Raw genomic sequence first — 17,572 nt, 5'->3', positions numbered from 1 at the left:
TGATGAGGTGAATTGGTGTTTTGAGGGTACTGCTTTAGTAAAGTAAGTCAAATCTGTATTTAATTACAACTCAATTCGTTGCCAATTCAAGAGAGGACCTTCACAAGCTGCAACCTGCTGCCTCTTCTATCTTCTGCAGTTAGGCTTTAAATAAATGAAATGTAACCAAAGACAGCCTTTGATATCTGCACCTTTCTGATCCAGAATGCCTTGAAATCAGAAGAGCAGACACAGAGCACACATGGAACAAGCACCGCGTGATGTTGTTGGCCTTCTTTGTAATTAAACTGTGTGTATCTTATGCCCTTCACTTTACAGGCTCTGTGGTTATGACCTGACTCTTTAACAAATATGTGTGCAAGACTTGCATCGCAGACAAGGACAACAGAATAAGGAAATTAAATTGCACTGCCAATGATTTACGTAGTTACCAACGGCCTCCTCAAGCAAATTAATCACCCCTATTCCTCTGCTGCCTTTCTAATTTTTGCCTGCAATTCCGGGCACAGCAATTACAGTGCCTGCAGTGTGATTCTGGATCGTGGTTGGGAGGACATGCTGGTAATTGTGTTAACCCTGAATGTGGGTTCACTTTGGAGCAGTGTTGTAGAGTTTAAGACAGAAGGAGGCTGTCCTCCCTCTCTGTTGGCTGCCCACCAAAGTCATGATTAATTAGGCTTACAAAACAATACTTGAACTGCATTGGTCTTGCTAAGGTGCTCTGTGTTAATTATTTTAAAGGTTTTAGCCACTGGGTTTTTTTTATGTTAATTTCACACTTTGCTTTTGCTTGTTTCTTTGTATATTTTTGAGATTTTTTTTAAGATTAGTAAATCTCCATATCTTGAAGAAAAGACTGGAATATAATATAATATAACCTTGGAAAAAATGAATTCCACATTCCATCCATCCATCCATAAGAAGAAAGAAGAAAACTGAGAGCGCAGGTTTATCCACAAGCAGAAAAAGTTTAACTGAAAGGATGGATTAAATCTGACTGTAGACATATAGTTTTAAGAAGGAGCAGAGCGTATTTGTAAGCAAGTAAGACTTTTTTGAGTGTACAAGGAAAGTTATGGGACACAATATTGTAACATATGAGAGTGAAAATAAGGAATCTTGGTCTGAAACTGAAAATGTATGATCTTGTATTTTTGACCGAAAAATTCACAATACAAGATTGGGTTGTGGAAATATCAGATCCAGGTAAGAGACTTAGACGGCCCTCTGCCCATGCAACGACACTTCCCAGTTCATTCTGGGGAAGCCCAAGGGATCTCAGGCCAAAAGGAAAAGAACTCCATCAAGCGAGTTCTGGGTGTTCCCCGGGGTCTTCTTCCAGTGGGCTCTGTCCAGAATCTAGTTTCAGTATTGATTCATATCTTATGACCAAAGGTAAGTGTCAAAATTAGATCAGTAAATCGAGAGCTTCTGTTTTATTTTGCCTCAGCTTTTTCTTCACTACAGGTCAGAGAAATTAGTCTTGGAGTGTCTGTAATGTACATGCAAAACGTGTCAAGTCCATAATGGAAGGTTTATACTCACTGGGCAGTAAAGGAGGCAGGTTTGCGTCATAATTTCTACTTGTGCCTCAGCTGATGATGTCAAAAGGCTGTCATTGCCTTGCATGTCTTAAACACTTTATTGTACATAATATGTCCAATGGGAACCTCATCATGTGATTAGATGTTTGTGTTCATTTTGTGTTTGTGAAGATTTACACTCACAATACCCATGTGTCTTTAAAGGTGTTTGTGTTTCTGCCTCTGTGTTTGCTTGTGTCACTGATGCTGAGAGAGGCTGAAAGGCAGGGTCACAGAGTCAGTAACAAAGCTCATCCATCAAATCCCTGTGACCCAAATGACACTCTTTCAGCTCTGCTTCAATGCTCCCAATGTGTGGACTGCCCTGTTGTTTCTGTCATTTGTTTGTTTACTATTAGCATCCCTTCCTGCTCTCGTTGCTTTCAGGACAATAAGCTTTTTTAGCATGTGTCTGTGTTTGCAGTAAAATATTTATACAGTCAGAGTTAGGGAGATAGATTATTTTTATTAGAAAGCACTGAATGAGGTGCAAGTCCCTTATGACAATGTGGACAATGTGTCTAATTTTTGTCTTCACATTTGTCTTTCTCTACACAGTTGTCCTCCATGCCTCCCAATTGAAATATTATTTTTTTCCTTTTGTAACTTTGCACTCCCAACTCACTTCACACCATGGAAATGGACACCATTTCATATGAAGATGCAAAGATGCTTACACTCTCCTGCCCAGGATTTCTTCACTTTCCTTTAACAGTGAAGTCATCAAACATGATCTTCCACTGGAAATGAAACCAATCAAGCAAAATAATTTCACATTTAAAATTATTTTCTTTAATCTTCATTTTGATGTCTACTGGGAAAGTTTTCTCATTACAAGAGAGAATGAGATGAAAGAAGAAAGAAGTCAGCATATAATATCCACTGGTTAAAATAAATAGGAAATAAGATAAAGCAATTTATATGATATCAAGAAGTTATACATTGCAATAACAACAAAGAAACATGATACCTGGTCTCTGCTACAAATAGTACTCTTCTGGATAAATGACACTAGTGCGATTTATACTTTCTGTCATATTTGCCACAGTCAGTATAAGTAGAGCTTTGATTTGCCATCTGTGATTGTTTGGCTGTACTTACATTCTCACAATGAAAGAAATCATGCTCGCATAATTTTGCTTACTAAATCAGAGGGAGAGTAACAGGATTTATTTGCAAGCTCTCCATAAAAGTGCAATTTCATGTAGAATGTAAAGTTATAAAGGAATGATTTATTGTTTTAGTTCCTGAAAACCAGACTTCTTCAAAACTGTAATTTTCAAAACAAAAGGCTTGGCATGAACAATTGATATTTATACCGCCATACTGCTGTAACTTCTGGCTAAGAGAAAACACTCGAGTTCAATTTAATTTAATCTAATTTTGCTCTTATCTCTTTAGATTGTGACTCGTCATAAATCCAAGAGTGTATACTTAGGATAATCCACACAGTACAGACAATACTTAGATATTTCATTTATGGCTACCTAGGATAAGCTGCCTGTATGTAGGCTTAACTTTTTGTTACCCATTCTTGGTAACAGAATACTTAGAAATTCCATCAAACAAAATCTCTTTAAAATCAACAGGAATTTTACTGAGTCAGTGTCATAGTTGTTAAATTTTAGTAAAACTAATTTTATCATTTAATGCTAAATCTAGGGGACAAACAGGAGGCTGGTTGTAAATTGCACACTGACCACATGGTGAGGCATAATTTTAGCCTTTTATTGTTCTTGTAACGGGGTACTTCTCAACTATGCTCCCAGTAACACTGAAGGGAAAAATTAGGACTATTCAGTTTTTGCCCCAGTTAGATAAGTAATTGTAATTGCTTATAGCCTACATTCTTTGAAGAAATTGAGGCCAAGGTCAATTTCTAAAATTAGGTTTTATATCAAAAGAGAGATAGATACTAGCTGGCTTTAATTTGATGGTGCCAGCAGATGGTAGAAATGGTATGTTTTAACAGAATAGAGGAAGTCTAAATTTTAAACTAAATGCAATTTAATGCAATTGATTTTGGTGATAAAAAAATGTATCTTGTTAGAAAAATACTGAAGCTTTTAATCAGTTTCTTTGATTTTTTGGAAAATAGAATGACACATTAAATATTTACAAATTAAATTAAACAAGGGGGGAAAAAAATATATAAGCACCTGCTCAAGGTTTCAGAGGGGTGGTATCACTGATACTAGAGGGAATGTGTATGTCAGACGCAGTTTTTTGACATAACAGAAATGTAGCATCACCAGTAAATCTTATTTTAGTCCATTTTAAATGAAATATTTTCAGTGCTTCTTAATTTATTTACAATTGTTCAATTTAGTAATATCTTGAGATCTTTTCTGTGATTACTTTTGAAATTGGATGGAACAGAAGAATTTGATAAGTAAATGGTAAATGGACTGAACTTACACAGTGTACCCCTTTCCCAATCATACAATTGAATCTAAGATTAACCCTAATGGCGCATTCACCCAATTACACTGACAACGTTCGTACATGAATACACCGATATACATACTGCTAGCCAATTTTTGGTGAGGTATTGTGACAAATTCTCAATTGGATTTAGTCACTTCACTTCATCCTCCGGCCTTCACTTCATCCTCCGGCACCTGGACTCCACAGGAACCTATGCCAGGATCCTGTTTGTGGATTTCAGCTCTGCCTTCAACACCATCATCCCAGCTCTGCTCCAGGAGAAACTCTCCCAGCTGAGTGTGCCCAACTCCACCTGTAGGTGGATAACTGACTTCCTGTCTGACAGGAAGCAGCGTGTGAGGCTGGGGAAGCACGTCTCTGACTCCCTGACCATCAGCACCGGTTCCCCCCAAGGCTGTGTTCTCTCTCCTCTGCTCTTCTCCCTGTACACCAACAGCTGCACCTCCAGTCACCAGTCTGTCAAGCTTCTGAAGTTTGCGGATGACACCACCCTGATCGGACTAATCTCTGATGGTGATGAGTCCGCGTACAGATGGGAGGTGGACCATCTGTTGGACTGGTGCAGCCAGAACAACCTTGAGCTCAACGCTCTAAAGACAGTGGAGATGGTTGTGGACTTCAGGAAGAACCCAGCCCCACCTGCCCCCATCACCCTCTGTGACTCCACAATTGACACTGTGGAATCTTTCCGTTTCCTGGGAACCATCATCTCCCAGGATCTCAAGTGGGAGCCAAACATCAGCTCCCTCATCAAGAAAGCCCAGCAGAGGATGTTCTTCCTGCGGCAGCTGAAGAAATTCAACCTGCCAAAGACTATGATGGTGCACTTCTACACAGCTATCATTGAGTCCATCCTCACCTCCTCCATCACCATCTGGTAAGCCACTGCTACAGCCAACGATAAGGGCAGGCGTCAGCGTGTCATTCGGTCTGCTGAGAAGGTGATTGGCTGCAGTCTACTGTCGCTCCAGGAACTGTACACCTCCAGGACCCTGAAGCGGGCAGGGAAGATTCTGGCTGATCCCTCCCACCCCGGTCACAGACTCTTTGAGACTCTCCCCTCTGGCAGGAGGCTGTGGTCCATCCGGACCAAAACCTCACGCCACAAGAACAGTTTTTTCCCATCTGCCACCAGCCTGCTTAACAAAGCCCGGAAACCACCCTGACATTCTCCCTTTCCCCCCCCCTTTTTATGCTGACAGGACACCTGCAACCTGTAACTCTATGTGTTACATTAACGCTCAGCATGGACTCCTGCTTTACTTGCACTGCCATACTTGCACAATGATCACCTGCACTGTTGTATTGCTCTTGCATCTTATACTGCTCTATATTTACTCTCACTCACTTAAAACTGTGCACATATATTTATATTATATTGTAGATATGTTTATACTGTTTAATTTGTATTGTATTGCACTGACTACGCCAAAACAAATTCCTTGTATGTCCAAAAACGTACTTGGCAATAAAGCTTTTCTGATTCTGATTCTGATTCTTTGACTCTTATTATCTCTTTCTAACACATGAATGAATGTACATTAATTGAAAACATCCCAGGGTGGCTCTGCATTTATCTCCAACCATCTGCCCCTCAACTCCCGCTTCCCTGTCTATGATAAATACAGGTATCCCCACAGTATGGTACTCCCATATGTGTTTTCCAAGTAAGAATGGTCTATATGTGGAGATGTGCTGTATTACTTTTCTGCCAAACATAGTATGTTGCATGTTAACTTTTTTTTGTCTCGTATACCCAGAGCAGCTTTTTTCGCAAGACTGCTGTGTCCCATACAATATTTGTGTTGAACTGCAAATAGGTATCCTTGTAGCTTTCTTTCAACAATGGCTGTAGTCCTCCCACTCTTCCATAAAGATGAATTGCATGACTTATAGTTGTGATGTTAACAGATCCTCCAACCTGAGCTGCATATCAAAGGTTCCCATAGATATTATACCTGTTTTCATTACTGTGAGACCTCATTGAAAGAAAGTCACAGAAGTCACCAAATGACTTTCTTTTTCTTTTTTTCTTTGAGCTATTTTTCCCTCAAGTCCCTCTGTCACTCATCCTTTTTGCCTCTTACTGCACTTACCCTTCACTTTCTTTCTCATTCTGTTTGGGCAGACATCCAGGGCAGATCGTGGCACTCAGGATTTCATTAAAACTATGTTGATGGAGTACTCTGCCCAGACTAAGTAAATGTGCTCAAGCCCATTTGAGTGTGCATTGTTTGGAAATAGATTACCGAAGCTGGTGGAGTAAAGGCATAGAGGAGAGGGAAGGGATGGGAGGCGGGGGCAGCAAGTAAGTTTTACATAGTTGACTTCCAGATGGCTTAGAAAGTTTATTCAGACTCCCTAAATGGCTCATATCAAGAGAGAACGATGGGTAAAAACAAGAAGCACTGGGCTTTTTTACAACAAGCTTATCTGGAAGATGTTAGTGACAACTGTTCACTGTTCTATGACGGCCTTGACAATTCGTGTTCTAAATTTTGCCACATTCCACATACAGCATTTTGTTGACAGTCTACATGAAATGATCTGCACATTAGTGGATTCACAGTTCAAGCTAGCACAATGTTATGACAGGTATATTGTTTGCTGTAAAAGATACCACATGTCACCGGACCACCAAACTCTTGTCCTTTGTCTCTCAGACCCCATTTCAGACTTATCACAAGCTGTCTCTGCTGGTCACAACCTGACAGAGGCATTCACAACCAGGTGGAGCCAGTAACGTTCTGTAATCTCACCTTGTTGATGCAAAGATTACAACACGCTCTAATGTTGGCTCAAGGTTTTCTGGCCTGGAATTGTGTGTGCAAACATAGCTAGGTGTATTGTCCACCAGCATATGTAGGAAGAAACTTTTTTTTTTTCGTTCACATAAATTTCATGTTTTCACACCCATATGAAGCCTTGCTTTTTATTTAAAGAGCCAAAACTCATCAAGCAGGAAATGGAACCACCCAATATAGCTAGAAAATCAAGCACTGTGTGTCACCTACTTTAGTTATTATCCAGAGAGTTTGTGGGGTATATCATTGGATTTTTCTCCACTCAAGGTTGAGAAGTTTTGCTGCTGCAGTGACTATGAACTCTGGCTCATCTCCACAGAGTCTGAGGTAGTTGTCCAAGATAGGAGTAGCAATATTTCTCTTTAAACGTAACAGAAAACATATTTTTTTCCAATCAATAGCAGCATATTCAGTTGAAATAAGATATTCATATGCAGCTGTCTAAAAAAACACATAACAATTTTTTATCTCAGTCTGGCATAAAATCAGCTAATCTTTTTCTGTTCTATGCCAGTTTACCAAAATTATTTGTATTTCCTAAATGCCAGATTATTGAGAGTATTCTTTTTGTAAATTTTCTTTATTTACTCCATTTGCTATGAATTAGAAAAAGGCAGACCCAAGATTCAGCCAGACAGTACTGAAAGTTTAAAAGGTTTATTCAGCCACAGGAAAATGTCACACAGGTAACACTCTTCACAGCTTCCAGGAATCACTGAGGCAGAAAGAGGGATTAGTGACTTGTAGTCTTTCCACAATGATCTCCAGAGGTTCCAGAGGAGTCCCCAGAACAGAGCCAGCCTTCTTTATCAGCTTGTTGAGCTTTTTTAAGTCCCTGGCTCTGATGCTGCTTCCCCAGCAGATGATGGCAGAAGAGATCACACTCTCCACAACAGACTTATAGAAGATATGCAGCATCTTGCTGCAAACACCAAAGGACCTAAGCTTCCTCAAGAAGTACAGTCTGCTCTGTCCCTTCTTGTAGATGGCTTCACAGTTGCATCTCCACTCTAGTCTGTTGTCCAGGTGAACACCGAGGTATTTATACTCCACCACCTCCACTTCTTCTCCCATGATAGTAATAGCTTTTGACTTAGTCCTGTTTCTCTTAAAATCTACAATCATCTCCTTTGTTTTAGTCACGTTCAAAATTAGATGATTGTTTCCACACCATGCCACAAAGTGGTCCACTACCTTCCTGTACTCAGCTTCTTGTCCATCTCTGATCCACCCCACGACTGCAGAATCATCCGAGTATTTCTGCAGATGACAGGAGTCTGTCTTGTACTGGAAGTCTGAGGTGTAAAGAGTGAAAACGAATGGTGAGAGTACAGTCCCCTGTTGTGCTCCTGTGCTGTTGACTACCTGGTTAGTCTCACAACCCTTCAGTCTCACAAACTGTGGTCTGTTTGTCAGGTAGTCTTTAATCCAGGAGATTGTTGAGGCCTCCACCTGAGTCTTCTGGAGTTTCTGACAAAGCAAATCAGGTTGGATTGTATTAAATGCACTGGAGAAATCAAAGAACATGATCCTCACAGTGCTGCTGGCTTTGTCCAGATGACAGTGGGTTTGTTGAAGCAGGTGTATGATGGCATCTTGAACTCCAACTCCACAGCGATAAGCAAACTGAAGGGGTTCCTGATGGTTTACTGTTTGCTTACTCAGGTGGGCCAACAGGAGTCTCTCTAGGACCTTCATCATGTGAGATGTTAGGGCAACAGGTCTATAGTCATTGAGGTCTGATGGATGAGTTTTCTTTGGTACTGGAACAAGACAGGAGGTCTTCCACAACACTGGAACCTTCTTCTGGGCCAGGCTAAGGTTGAAGAGGTGCTGCAGAATCCCACAGAGCTGCTCTGCACAGGCCTTCAGGACTCTAGGGCTGACATGATCTGGACCTGCAGCCTTATTCCGATTCAGTCTCTCCAGTTGCATCTTCACTTGACTTCTTGAGACACACAGGTGGGAGGGGGAAGCAAAGGAAGCATCAGCATCTTCTGATATGGTTGAAGGCAAACATGTAGAAGCAGAACGGTCTAGGGCTGAGGTGGAAGATAAAAAATTTGAGGTGTTACTGGACAGCTGTGGGTCCTGTCAAAGGAGGGTGGAATGTCTGTTTGGCTGTGAGCAGGAGAGTAGGATGTGAAGCTTGTTTCTGAACTGAACCTATTGAAGAATGTGTTCAGTTCATTGGCTCTGTCCAGACCTCCATCGGTCTGATCATCCTTCTGCTTGAAGCCTGTGATCTTCTTCATCCCTGTCCACACATATCTGATATTGTTTTGCTGGAGCTTGCTCTCCAGCTTCTTCTTGTACACCTCCTTGCTGTCTCTTATCTTGACTTTAAGTTGCTTCTGTATACTCCTCAATAATTCTCTGTCTCTCTCTCTGAAGGCTCTTTTTTTCTTGTTAAGCAGGTCCTTCAGGTCACTGGTGATCCAAGGTTTGTTATTGGGGAAGCATCTCACGGTTCTGGTGGGGATGATGTTATCCACACAGAAGTTTATATAGTCGGTTACACACTCAGTCATGGCATTTATGTCCTCTCCATGTGGCTGGCACAGTGCGTCCCAGTATGTAGCCTCAAAGCAACCTTGCAGAGCTTCTTCAGCTTCCTGTGACCATTTTCTCACAGTCCTCTTTATTACAGGTTGCCTCTGAACAAGGGGCTTATATTTCGAGCAGAGAAAAACAAGATTGTGATCTGATTTGCCTAGAGGAGGTCTTGCTGTAGAGATGTATGAGTCCTTGACATTTGCATAAAACAAATCCAATGTTTTGTTTTCTCTGGTAGAGCAGCTGACAAACTGTTGAAATGTTGGAAGTGTAGCAGAGAGTGAAGCATGGTTAAAATCACCAGAAATTGCCACAAAAGCATTGGGGTTTTGTGTCTGTAGCTTAGCAACAACTGAGCTGATGGCATCACATGCAGTGTCGGCAACAGCGGAAGGTGGAACGTAAACTGTTGCCAAAATAACACTGGTGAACTCTCTGGGTAAATAATATGGACGAAAACCTACTGCACACAGTTCAATATCTGGACTGCAGAGATGACACTTCACAGTTACATGTCCTGGATTACACCATCTGTTGTTCACAAGTACTGCCAGTCCACCTCCTTTACATTTGCCGCTCCTCTTTAAATCTCTGTCTGCTCATATGGTTAAAAAGCCCGGCAGAGATGCTGGAGTCGGGGATATGATCCTGCAGCCATGTCTCAGTAAAACACATAATACTGCATGCCCGGTACTCTGGCTGGGTCCTTTGTAGGGCTTGGAGTTCATCCAACTTGTTTCCCAACGATCTCACATTGCCCATCATAATCGACGGAAGAGATGGATTGAACTTCCTCCTTCTCTCTCTTCTCTTAGCTCCTGCTCTGCATCCACGGCGTCTCCTTTTCAACTCATCAGGGATTAGGGGTTGTAGTTGAAGTATTATTTGAGCTTTTGAGATATTAATCAGCTGCTCCCGGTTGTAAGAAACAACCCCGTTGCCACGGCAATACATTATAACAAATGTCCAAAAATATTAAGTATTAAGAAAAATCCTCCAAGCTGCACAGCATCAGACACCGGAGTGGACAGTTGTCCAAAAAAAGAATCAACTGTATCTACCACAAGAGGAATAATTCCCAAAAAAGAATAAATCAGAGTCAAAAGTAACAGAGCTACTCCAACCTGCTGCCACCTTGAGCGGCGCAATTCTAGAATCAACATGGCGCTTCTCCTTCCTTCTCTCTGCCAGCTGAATGTCAATGCGAGCAGCCAAATCCTCGAGTTGTTTCAGGGAAGAAGGATAGTCATGGGTCGCTAGCTCATCCTTGATGTCTTCGTTTAATCCTTTCATGAATTAATCCATTAGTGCTGCCTCATTCAAACAGCTCTCTGCAGCCAACAAATGAAAGTCAATTATATAGGTCAAGACAGGCTGATCACCCTGTTTGAGGGACAATAATCCTCTTGCGGCCTCACGACTTGGAATGACTGGGTCAAAAACTCGAATGAGTTCCTTGGAAAAAGTTTCATAAAGATTACAAGATGCAGACCTGTTATGCCATTCAGCAGTTCCCCACTGTTTTGCCTTTCCTGCCAGCAGAGATATAACAAATGCCACCTTGGAACGTTCAGTGGGAAAGGATGACGGCTGAAGCTCAAAATGAATTTCACACTGAGTTAGAAAAGCTGGACATTGGTCTGAGTCTCCCCTGAACATCTCAGGAGGAGAGAGGCGTGGCGCCCTTACCTCTGCTGTTGTCCGTGTTACTTGGGCGTGGTTTCTTTGTGACGGTGGCAGCTCGAAGACAAGATTGCCAGAACGTAATGTGGAAATTATTTCCTCCATGCCGGAACCCAACCAGGAAAGGGTCTCATCAACGTGGGTACGCCACTGTTGTGCTGGCGATGGGTCCATTTTTGGCCAAATTTTTCTGCTATGAATCAGAAAAAGGCAGACCCAAGATTCAGCCAGACACAGTACTGAAAGTTTAAAAGGTTTATTCCACCACAGGAAAACGTCACACAGGTAACACTCCTCACAGCTTCCAGGAATCACTGAGGCAGAAAGAGGGATTAGTGACTTGTAGTCTCTCCAGATTTTGCAGGGATCAGAAAAGCCACTAATCTGCTTTTGTCTTGAGTGGAACTTGAAACCCAGAGTGGAAACCTCAGTGGGTGGCAGGCGGTGATCTCCACAGCACAGGTAAGAAGTGACTCCAGGCTGAATAATCCGAGGGCTAGGCTGGCTCAATAATCCAAGGACAGAAACGGGGGCAACGATCGGAACAAGAGGCGTCAGGCAAGGGGCAAGCAGAGGCATAAACCAGATGCAGGAAACAAGGTCGACAACCAAAATCCAAATAGTCCGACAGGGAGCAGTCAGAGGCATAAATGCAAAAGGCAAGGCAAGGTCAAGAACAATGATCAGACAGGAAGGAACGCTGGATATCTACTCACACGAATGGCTTTCAAAAATCTGGCACCGTCTGCTTGTCAGAGTCGGTATATATCAGGGAAGACACAGGTGGTTGGCATTCCACAGATTGCACTACACTGCAGTGCATCTAATCTGCTGATTGCAGCCAGGGAGATAGGGTAGAACAGACGTGCCAGAATCATAACATCATTGAAATTCAGAAGTTTAGATGCAATAATATTAGAAAATAGAAATACAATACCTAAGATTTCTATTCATATAAACCAGTTGCAAAAGCCCAGAAAATAATATTATGGTTTTGTCAGCTTGTGAAAGGTTAATTCTTGTGAAGATACTGGCTGTAGCTGGTTATTGAGTGCCATCATCCACATTGAAATGTGTCTGTATCAGCATGGCCTGAAGGGTCACTCAGAGAAGAAGAAGCCATTGCTCCAAAAGCAAGCTAAAAAACGATTACAGTTTGCAAATGTTCACATGTAACAGAGACCTTTATTTTTTTGAAGACATGTCCTGTGGTCAGAAGAAACTAGAGTTAAAGTATTTGACTATATGTCAATTGATAAATTTGGTGGAAAATAGAGGAAGCTTGCAAGCCTGAGAACATTTTTCCAGCTATGAAGTATGGGAGTGGCAGCATCCTGTTTTGTGGGCGCTGTTCAGCTGGAGGGGCTGGTTGATGTTCCAAAATAGTTGGCATAATGAGGAAAGAACATTGTGGGAAATATTGAAGGTAAATATAAAGACATCAGTCAGGAAGTTTGGGCACAAATAGGTCTTCCAAATAGACAAAGACCTTAATAACAACACCAAATTAGTTAAAATGCTGCTTAAGAACAACAAAGTTAATCTTTTGGAGTAAACGTCACAACGCTCTGATCTCATTCCCATAGAAAACATGTGGGCAGAGCTGAAAGGTTGCGTGTAAGCAAGGCAGCTTTTAAACCTGCCTCGGTTATACCTGTTCTGTAAGAAGAAATTGGCTAAATTTCATGAAGACTATTGTGGGAAACTTGTGCAAGGATACCTAAAACATTTGAATCAAGTATCATGCTTTAAAAAGAAATTCCAAGGACATTTTTGTAATTTGAAAAAAGCTCTCTCTCTCTCTCATTATTGTTTTTATTTGGCAAATGGAAAAAATGGTATCCTAATGGATTTTAAATAAGAAAAGTTTAATTGGTTTTAGACATTCTTTTTAGATGGTGAAAAACATTAGTTATGTATCCTTTAAACAGTGTGTGTAATAATCTGATCTGACCTTTACTGCTTCCACAGAGTTCTCTTCATACTAAAGGCTTTTAAATCACTCCAGGTTGTGTTAACAAAATGTCTGTTTTTAATTTTTGTGTTCTGTGGCTAGATTTCAATGGGACTGATACTTTTTGTGTTGAAAAAAGTGATTACTACTATGTTTTTGCCTTCCTCCTTTCACTTTGCCTCTTCATGAGTTATTCAGTTCTTCATGTTATTAAAGCAAGGTTTTGGCAGAGCTAGCAATGGCCCACAGGAGTAATTACTAAGGGCTGTGCATAGACATCTGTGACTCAGTTTACTTAAAAATAGTATAACTAATGTCTGTCCCACTAGTAGTGTGAAAACAGCTTTACATGAATCTTTACTTAGGCCTTTTCAGCAACTCCCAGCTCATATCTTAATAGGGTCCTGGGGCAACAGACCAGATGTATAAACAGGAAAATGCAGCAAGCAATGTCAAAGAGGGATTGTAATAGACAATGTTTTGCTTCAAGCAAGTTTATTTTTTTCTGTTAGTATTTCTTAACTCATTTTTATCTCATGTATACTCATTCAGAGTATTTGACATGAGGCATTTACCCAGCAGAGAAAGATGATTGACCATTCTAAATGTTGTTACAGATTATTTTTCTCCTGCTTCTATGTAATATCCTGCGCCCAGACATAAGCAAGAGCAAGAGGGCGCAGCCTGGGTTCTCAGTGGAGATGAAACAATTCAGATATGAACTGAACTGAGATATAAGAATAGATATGAGAAACACTGAAGTCATTGCCCTTAAAACAGTCTTTCTCACTTATTGATCTCTTGCTTTCATCCATATTTCTTGCATTTACACAAACACACTGCATAACGATTCGCTTTCTTCAGTGCATTTTCTATTTGAACACTTGGTGATGTCTTCGTGAGGTTGTGCCTGTGCATAAGTGCAGAGTCTTGTAAGGGGGATTTAACAATTACAAAGTACACATTTTCAAGTCACTCCCACCCAAGACAAAGTTTTAATTGCTTATCAAAACTATGTTCTTTCAGTCAGAGTTAATTCCTGTTGCACAAATATTTTCTTTTCCATGTCCCCCTTGTTATGAAACCTCTATTTAAGGGTAAAACCATCAGACTCAACCTCGCTCTCTCATTCTCATGGATCTCTCTGGACTCCATGAAAACAAAAGAGGCACTGGAACCAGTTTGTTGGAAAAGGCCGCCCAACTGGTGCTAGAGCTTACTAAACACCAGCTCTTTTGTTTCCACCTAGACAAATTCTGGCCCTAAAAATCAAGGGGTAACCCAGTACCACTTCGCTGTCATGAAGAACAACAGCCAATAAAAACCTTATGACCGCCAACAACAGAGTATAGTTTGGTTTTTGATTGGTAAAATATAAAACATAAAAAAAGTAGACCTGAGAGGGCAGGTGTTAACCCCACAGAAGACGTTAAAGCTTGAAGTTAAAGGTGCAGGATTCAAATTGGAGCAGAACATATTTGCGCAAGAAGCATTAAATGTGAGCACAGAAACATACTTTTAAGGGGAAGCGAAGTTGGTAGGTAAGAAAAGATTTTGAGTTAGAGCAGCACAATATGTGGAAGTAAAAATAAAGACATCTAAACTTAAATAAAAAAGATCTTTGCTTTCAAAGAAAAATCCCTCAAATTCCTGTGAGCAGCCTCAGTTTACTGTCAGTTGTCACACCTCTGTGTGCTCATTCATATATTTAAACTCTTACCATCAGTAGTACAACACAACACTGACCTGCAGAACATGATTATAATACAAATATATGTATTACCAAAAAAGGAAGTTGTCAGACATAAGCATGCAATTTGGAAAAATCCCAAACAACCATTATCTGTGTGTTATTCCTCACTGGGGGTGGTCTGTGCCGGTTTCTCTGGGTTTGTTTCCAGCAGCGGCTTATCTCCAAATGCTCAGGTTCAGTTAATTGGCATTATTAAGCTGGTGGCGAGCTCAACTCTGATGTGAATGGAGGGAGTTGAGGGGTATAGTCAGGCATGTATGCATCTGTCTCTCTAGTTGGACGTGTGGGTGTGCATGCACAAACATCTCCGTCTGTGAATATGTTATCAGCTGAGACTGTTTTGGTGTGTGCGTAGAATTTAAAGCAAGCAGCTGTCAATTTCATTCAAGAGGGCACGTGGCATGCCTTAGGCCCTGGTAGCCCAATTACAGCCAGTAACGCTCAATGAAGGGGCAGAAGCCCAGATCTATCTTCCTTTCTTCAGACAGGAGACAAGACAGTAGTAAATGTAATGTCGGTCGATGACTGTTCAGAGTCGCTCCTGAGACGGAAGCGGAATCTTGTGAATGCTTTTGCTTCGAGTGAATGAAAACACAGGGTGGATGGGCAAAGAAAAGAGATTGAACTCCAACAGTCGAGACAGGTCCTGTGTTATTCAGGGTAATATGGCTTACTTTGGTTCAATACAAGTGGAAAAGAAATCAACCCTATCGAAACTTTGAAGTATCTCTAATATTTCCATTCTTTCTTTACTTATTTTGTAGGGTGGGAAGATCCCAGTAAGGTGGACAGCTCCAGAGGCCATCGCTTATCGAAAGTTCACCTCAGCCAGCGATGTGTGGAGTTACGGTATTGTCATGTGGGAGGTGATGTCATTTGGAGAGAGGCCTTACTGGGACATGTCCAACCAGGATGTAAGTGGTTTAAAATATTTAGATTTCATGAAGTTATACCATTCTTCTCTCTATGTAATGCATCTTACTTTTAAAGACAGTGGCAAACTGTGCCTCTAACAATCGGGCCTTCTTCACCCAAACAACCAAATACCCTGGCATCCCCACAGCCCTTTCTCCACACAACATCATTACTGACACAGACACACACTGCAGACTCTAATATTACTTGAAGATCACCTTTCCAAATGTTACAAAGTGCTTCACATAAATTGTGCATTGAAACCAAAAGAGAATACAATAATAATAAAAGTATCACTTAATGCATACAAAATATATACATTACATAGTCATGTTAAATAAATAAAAAACATTCAGAGAAAAGGTAGGTCAGCATTATCCTGTTGCTCAGGAGAAGGCTATTCCATTGCTTGAGTCCCATTACAGAAAGAGTAAAATATGAATCTATCTATGCAATTAGATTTGTTGCCAAAAGTGCCATTGTGACTGACACCTTAAGACCTATGTTTTAGTGTTGTTTGTGGCTTTAGTTGAACAGCTAAGCACCTTCAAGCCCTTTCAGTTACACAGTCCAGAAATCTCTTCCAGCAGCAGAACGCTCTGAGCCAACCTGAGTCTGTGCCCGTGAACAGAGTATATTTCTCCCAGTTGCTAACATGAAAACAGCAAACAAATCCAGGATTGAAAGAAAAACCCTCAATATATTACACATTTTTAACAACACATAGCCCATTTTAATGGTTTGTTTCAAAATGAGAAGGGGAGAAATGATACTAAGCAAAATTTTGCATCCACCTGATGTTGATTTCAGTGTCCTCGCGTGTCTGTTACCAGCACCAGCTCTTTCTTCCACTAAAATCATCAACAGATCAGCTGGAACACCTTAAACGAATAAAGAAAACACAGAACAAATGAAAATATAACTGGCTGATCAAAGCGTCTATCAGAATTTACAATGTTATTTATTTTAAGGCTGTAGATTTTGAGACAAGGAAGCAGAATACCAATAATAATGAATGGCTGTGTGGCATAGACACCAAACTCAACTCAAAATCAAGGTTTTTTAACATCCTTACATCACAAAAATCCACCTCTTATCTTTTTTATAATATTTTAACAAATTTGTAACATAAAATTATTTAACTCTGTATTTATGGGTCAGCATAGGGACTTATTTGAATACCTTAAAGGCCCTCTTTGCAACATAGAACAAATCAATGACCCAACAGTTATGAACAGCTAGTCAATTATATAGAAAGGTCAATTGCACATTTTATTTGAGTAAAACTGAGGAGAGGCAGTCATTTAAAGAGCTGATATTATACTAATTTAGTGGGTATTTTAATAATTTTAAGCCATAATTAGAAATACATGATGTGTATGTTCAAAAGTTACCCTTTTTAATAATGTGGTTTTAAGTCGATTATTTTGTCATCCCAGTACGAAACAAAATGTTTTCATTTATGTCTCTTTAAGGCTTTGCTTCTGAGCTCAAAGTTTGCTTTAACTGATGAAAAATAGAGCACAAGACACCTGCCCTTTCATGTTAGAGTTATACCAAACAAGCCACTGGGCAGGCATTATGCAAAAGTAGCTTTGGTGATGTACACAACTGAAGGAGGAAAAAGGCCTGCACTACACACAAAACATTGTACGCAGTTCAGAGGCTGTGTCTTCTGTGTGGGAGAATAAGTCCTTTCTTTGTAGCACCAGTGTTTCATTTTGTACAAAGCAGTTTTTTCCTACAAACAAAGCTGCAATGCTGGGCTGCAGGGATGTTTTTTGGCATGGACATGCATGTGTATACTCTGCTTCTATGAATAGAAAAGCTACAACTTTCTGACTGTATAGAAGAAACAGCATCTAGCATCTATATT

At 40.6% G+C, this 17,572-nt stretch overlaps 1 protein-coding gene across 2 annotated transcripts in view; it reads left to right on the top strand.

The window, feature by feature from the left end:
- Window positions 1-17,572, top strand: part of LOC124869964 (ephrin type-B receptor 1-B) — a 285,573-nt gene that overhangs the window by 247,977 nt on the left and 20,024 nt on the right. For both annotated transcript variants that reach the window (XM_047368261.1, XM_047368260.1), the window contains exon 13: window positions 15,546-15,695. In XM_047368261.1, coding sequence (XP_047224217.1) covers window positions 15,546-15,695 — 150 coding nt within the window. The remainder of the gene's footprint in view (window positions 1-15,545; window positions 15,696-17,572) is intronic.

The sequence above is a fragment of the Girardinichthys multiradiatus genome, chromosome 6, assembly GCF_021462225.1.
Source record: "Girardinichthys multiradiatus isolate DD_20200921_A chromosome 6, DD_fGirMul_XY1, whole genome shotgun sequence".
NCBI classification, from domain to species: domain Eukaryota; kingdom Metazoa; phylum Chordata; class Actinopteri; order Cyprinodontiformes; family Goodeidae; genus Girardinichthys; species Girardinichthys multiradiatus.
The sequence above is the reverse complement of the archived record's forward strand: the minus strand, read 5'-3'. Positions and strand labels throughout refer to the sequence as shown.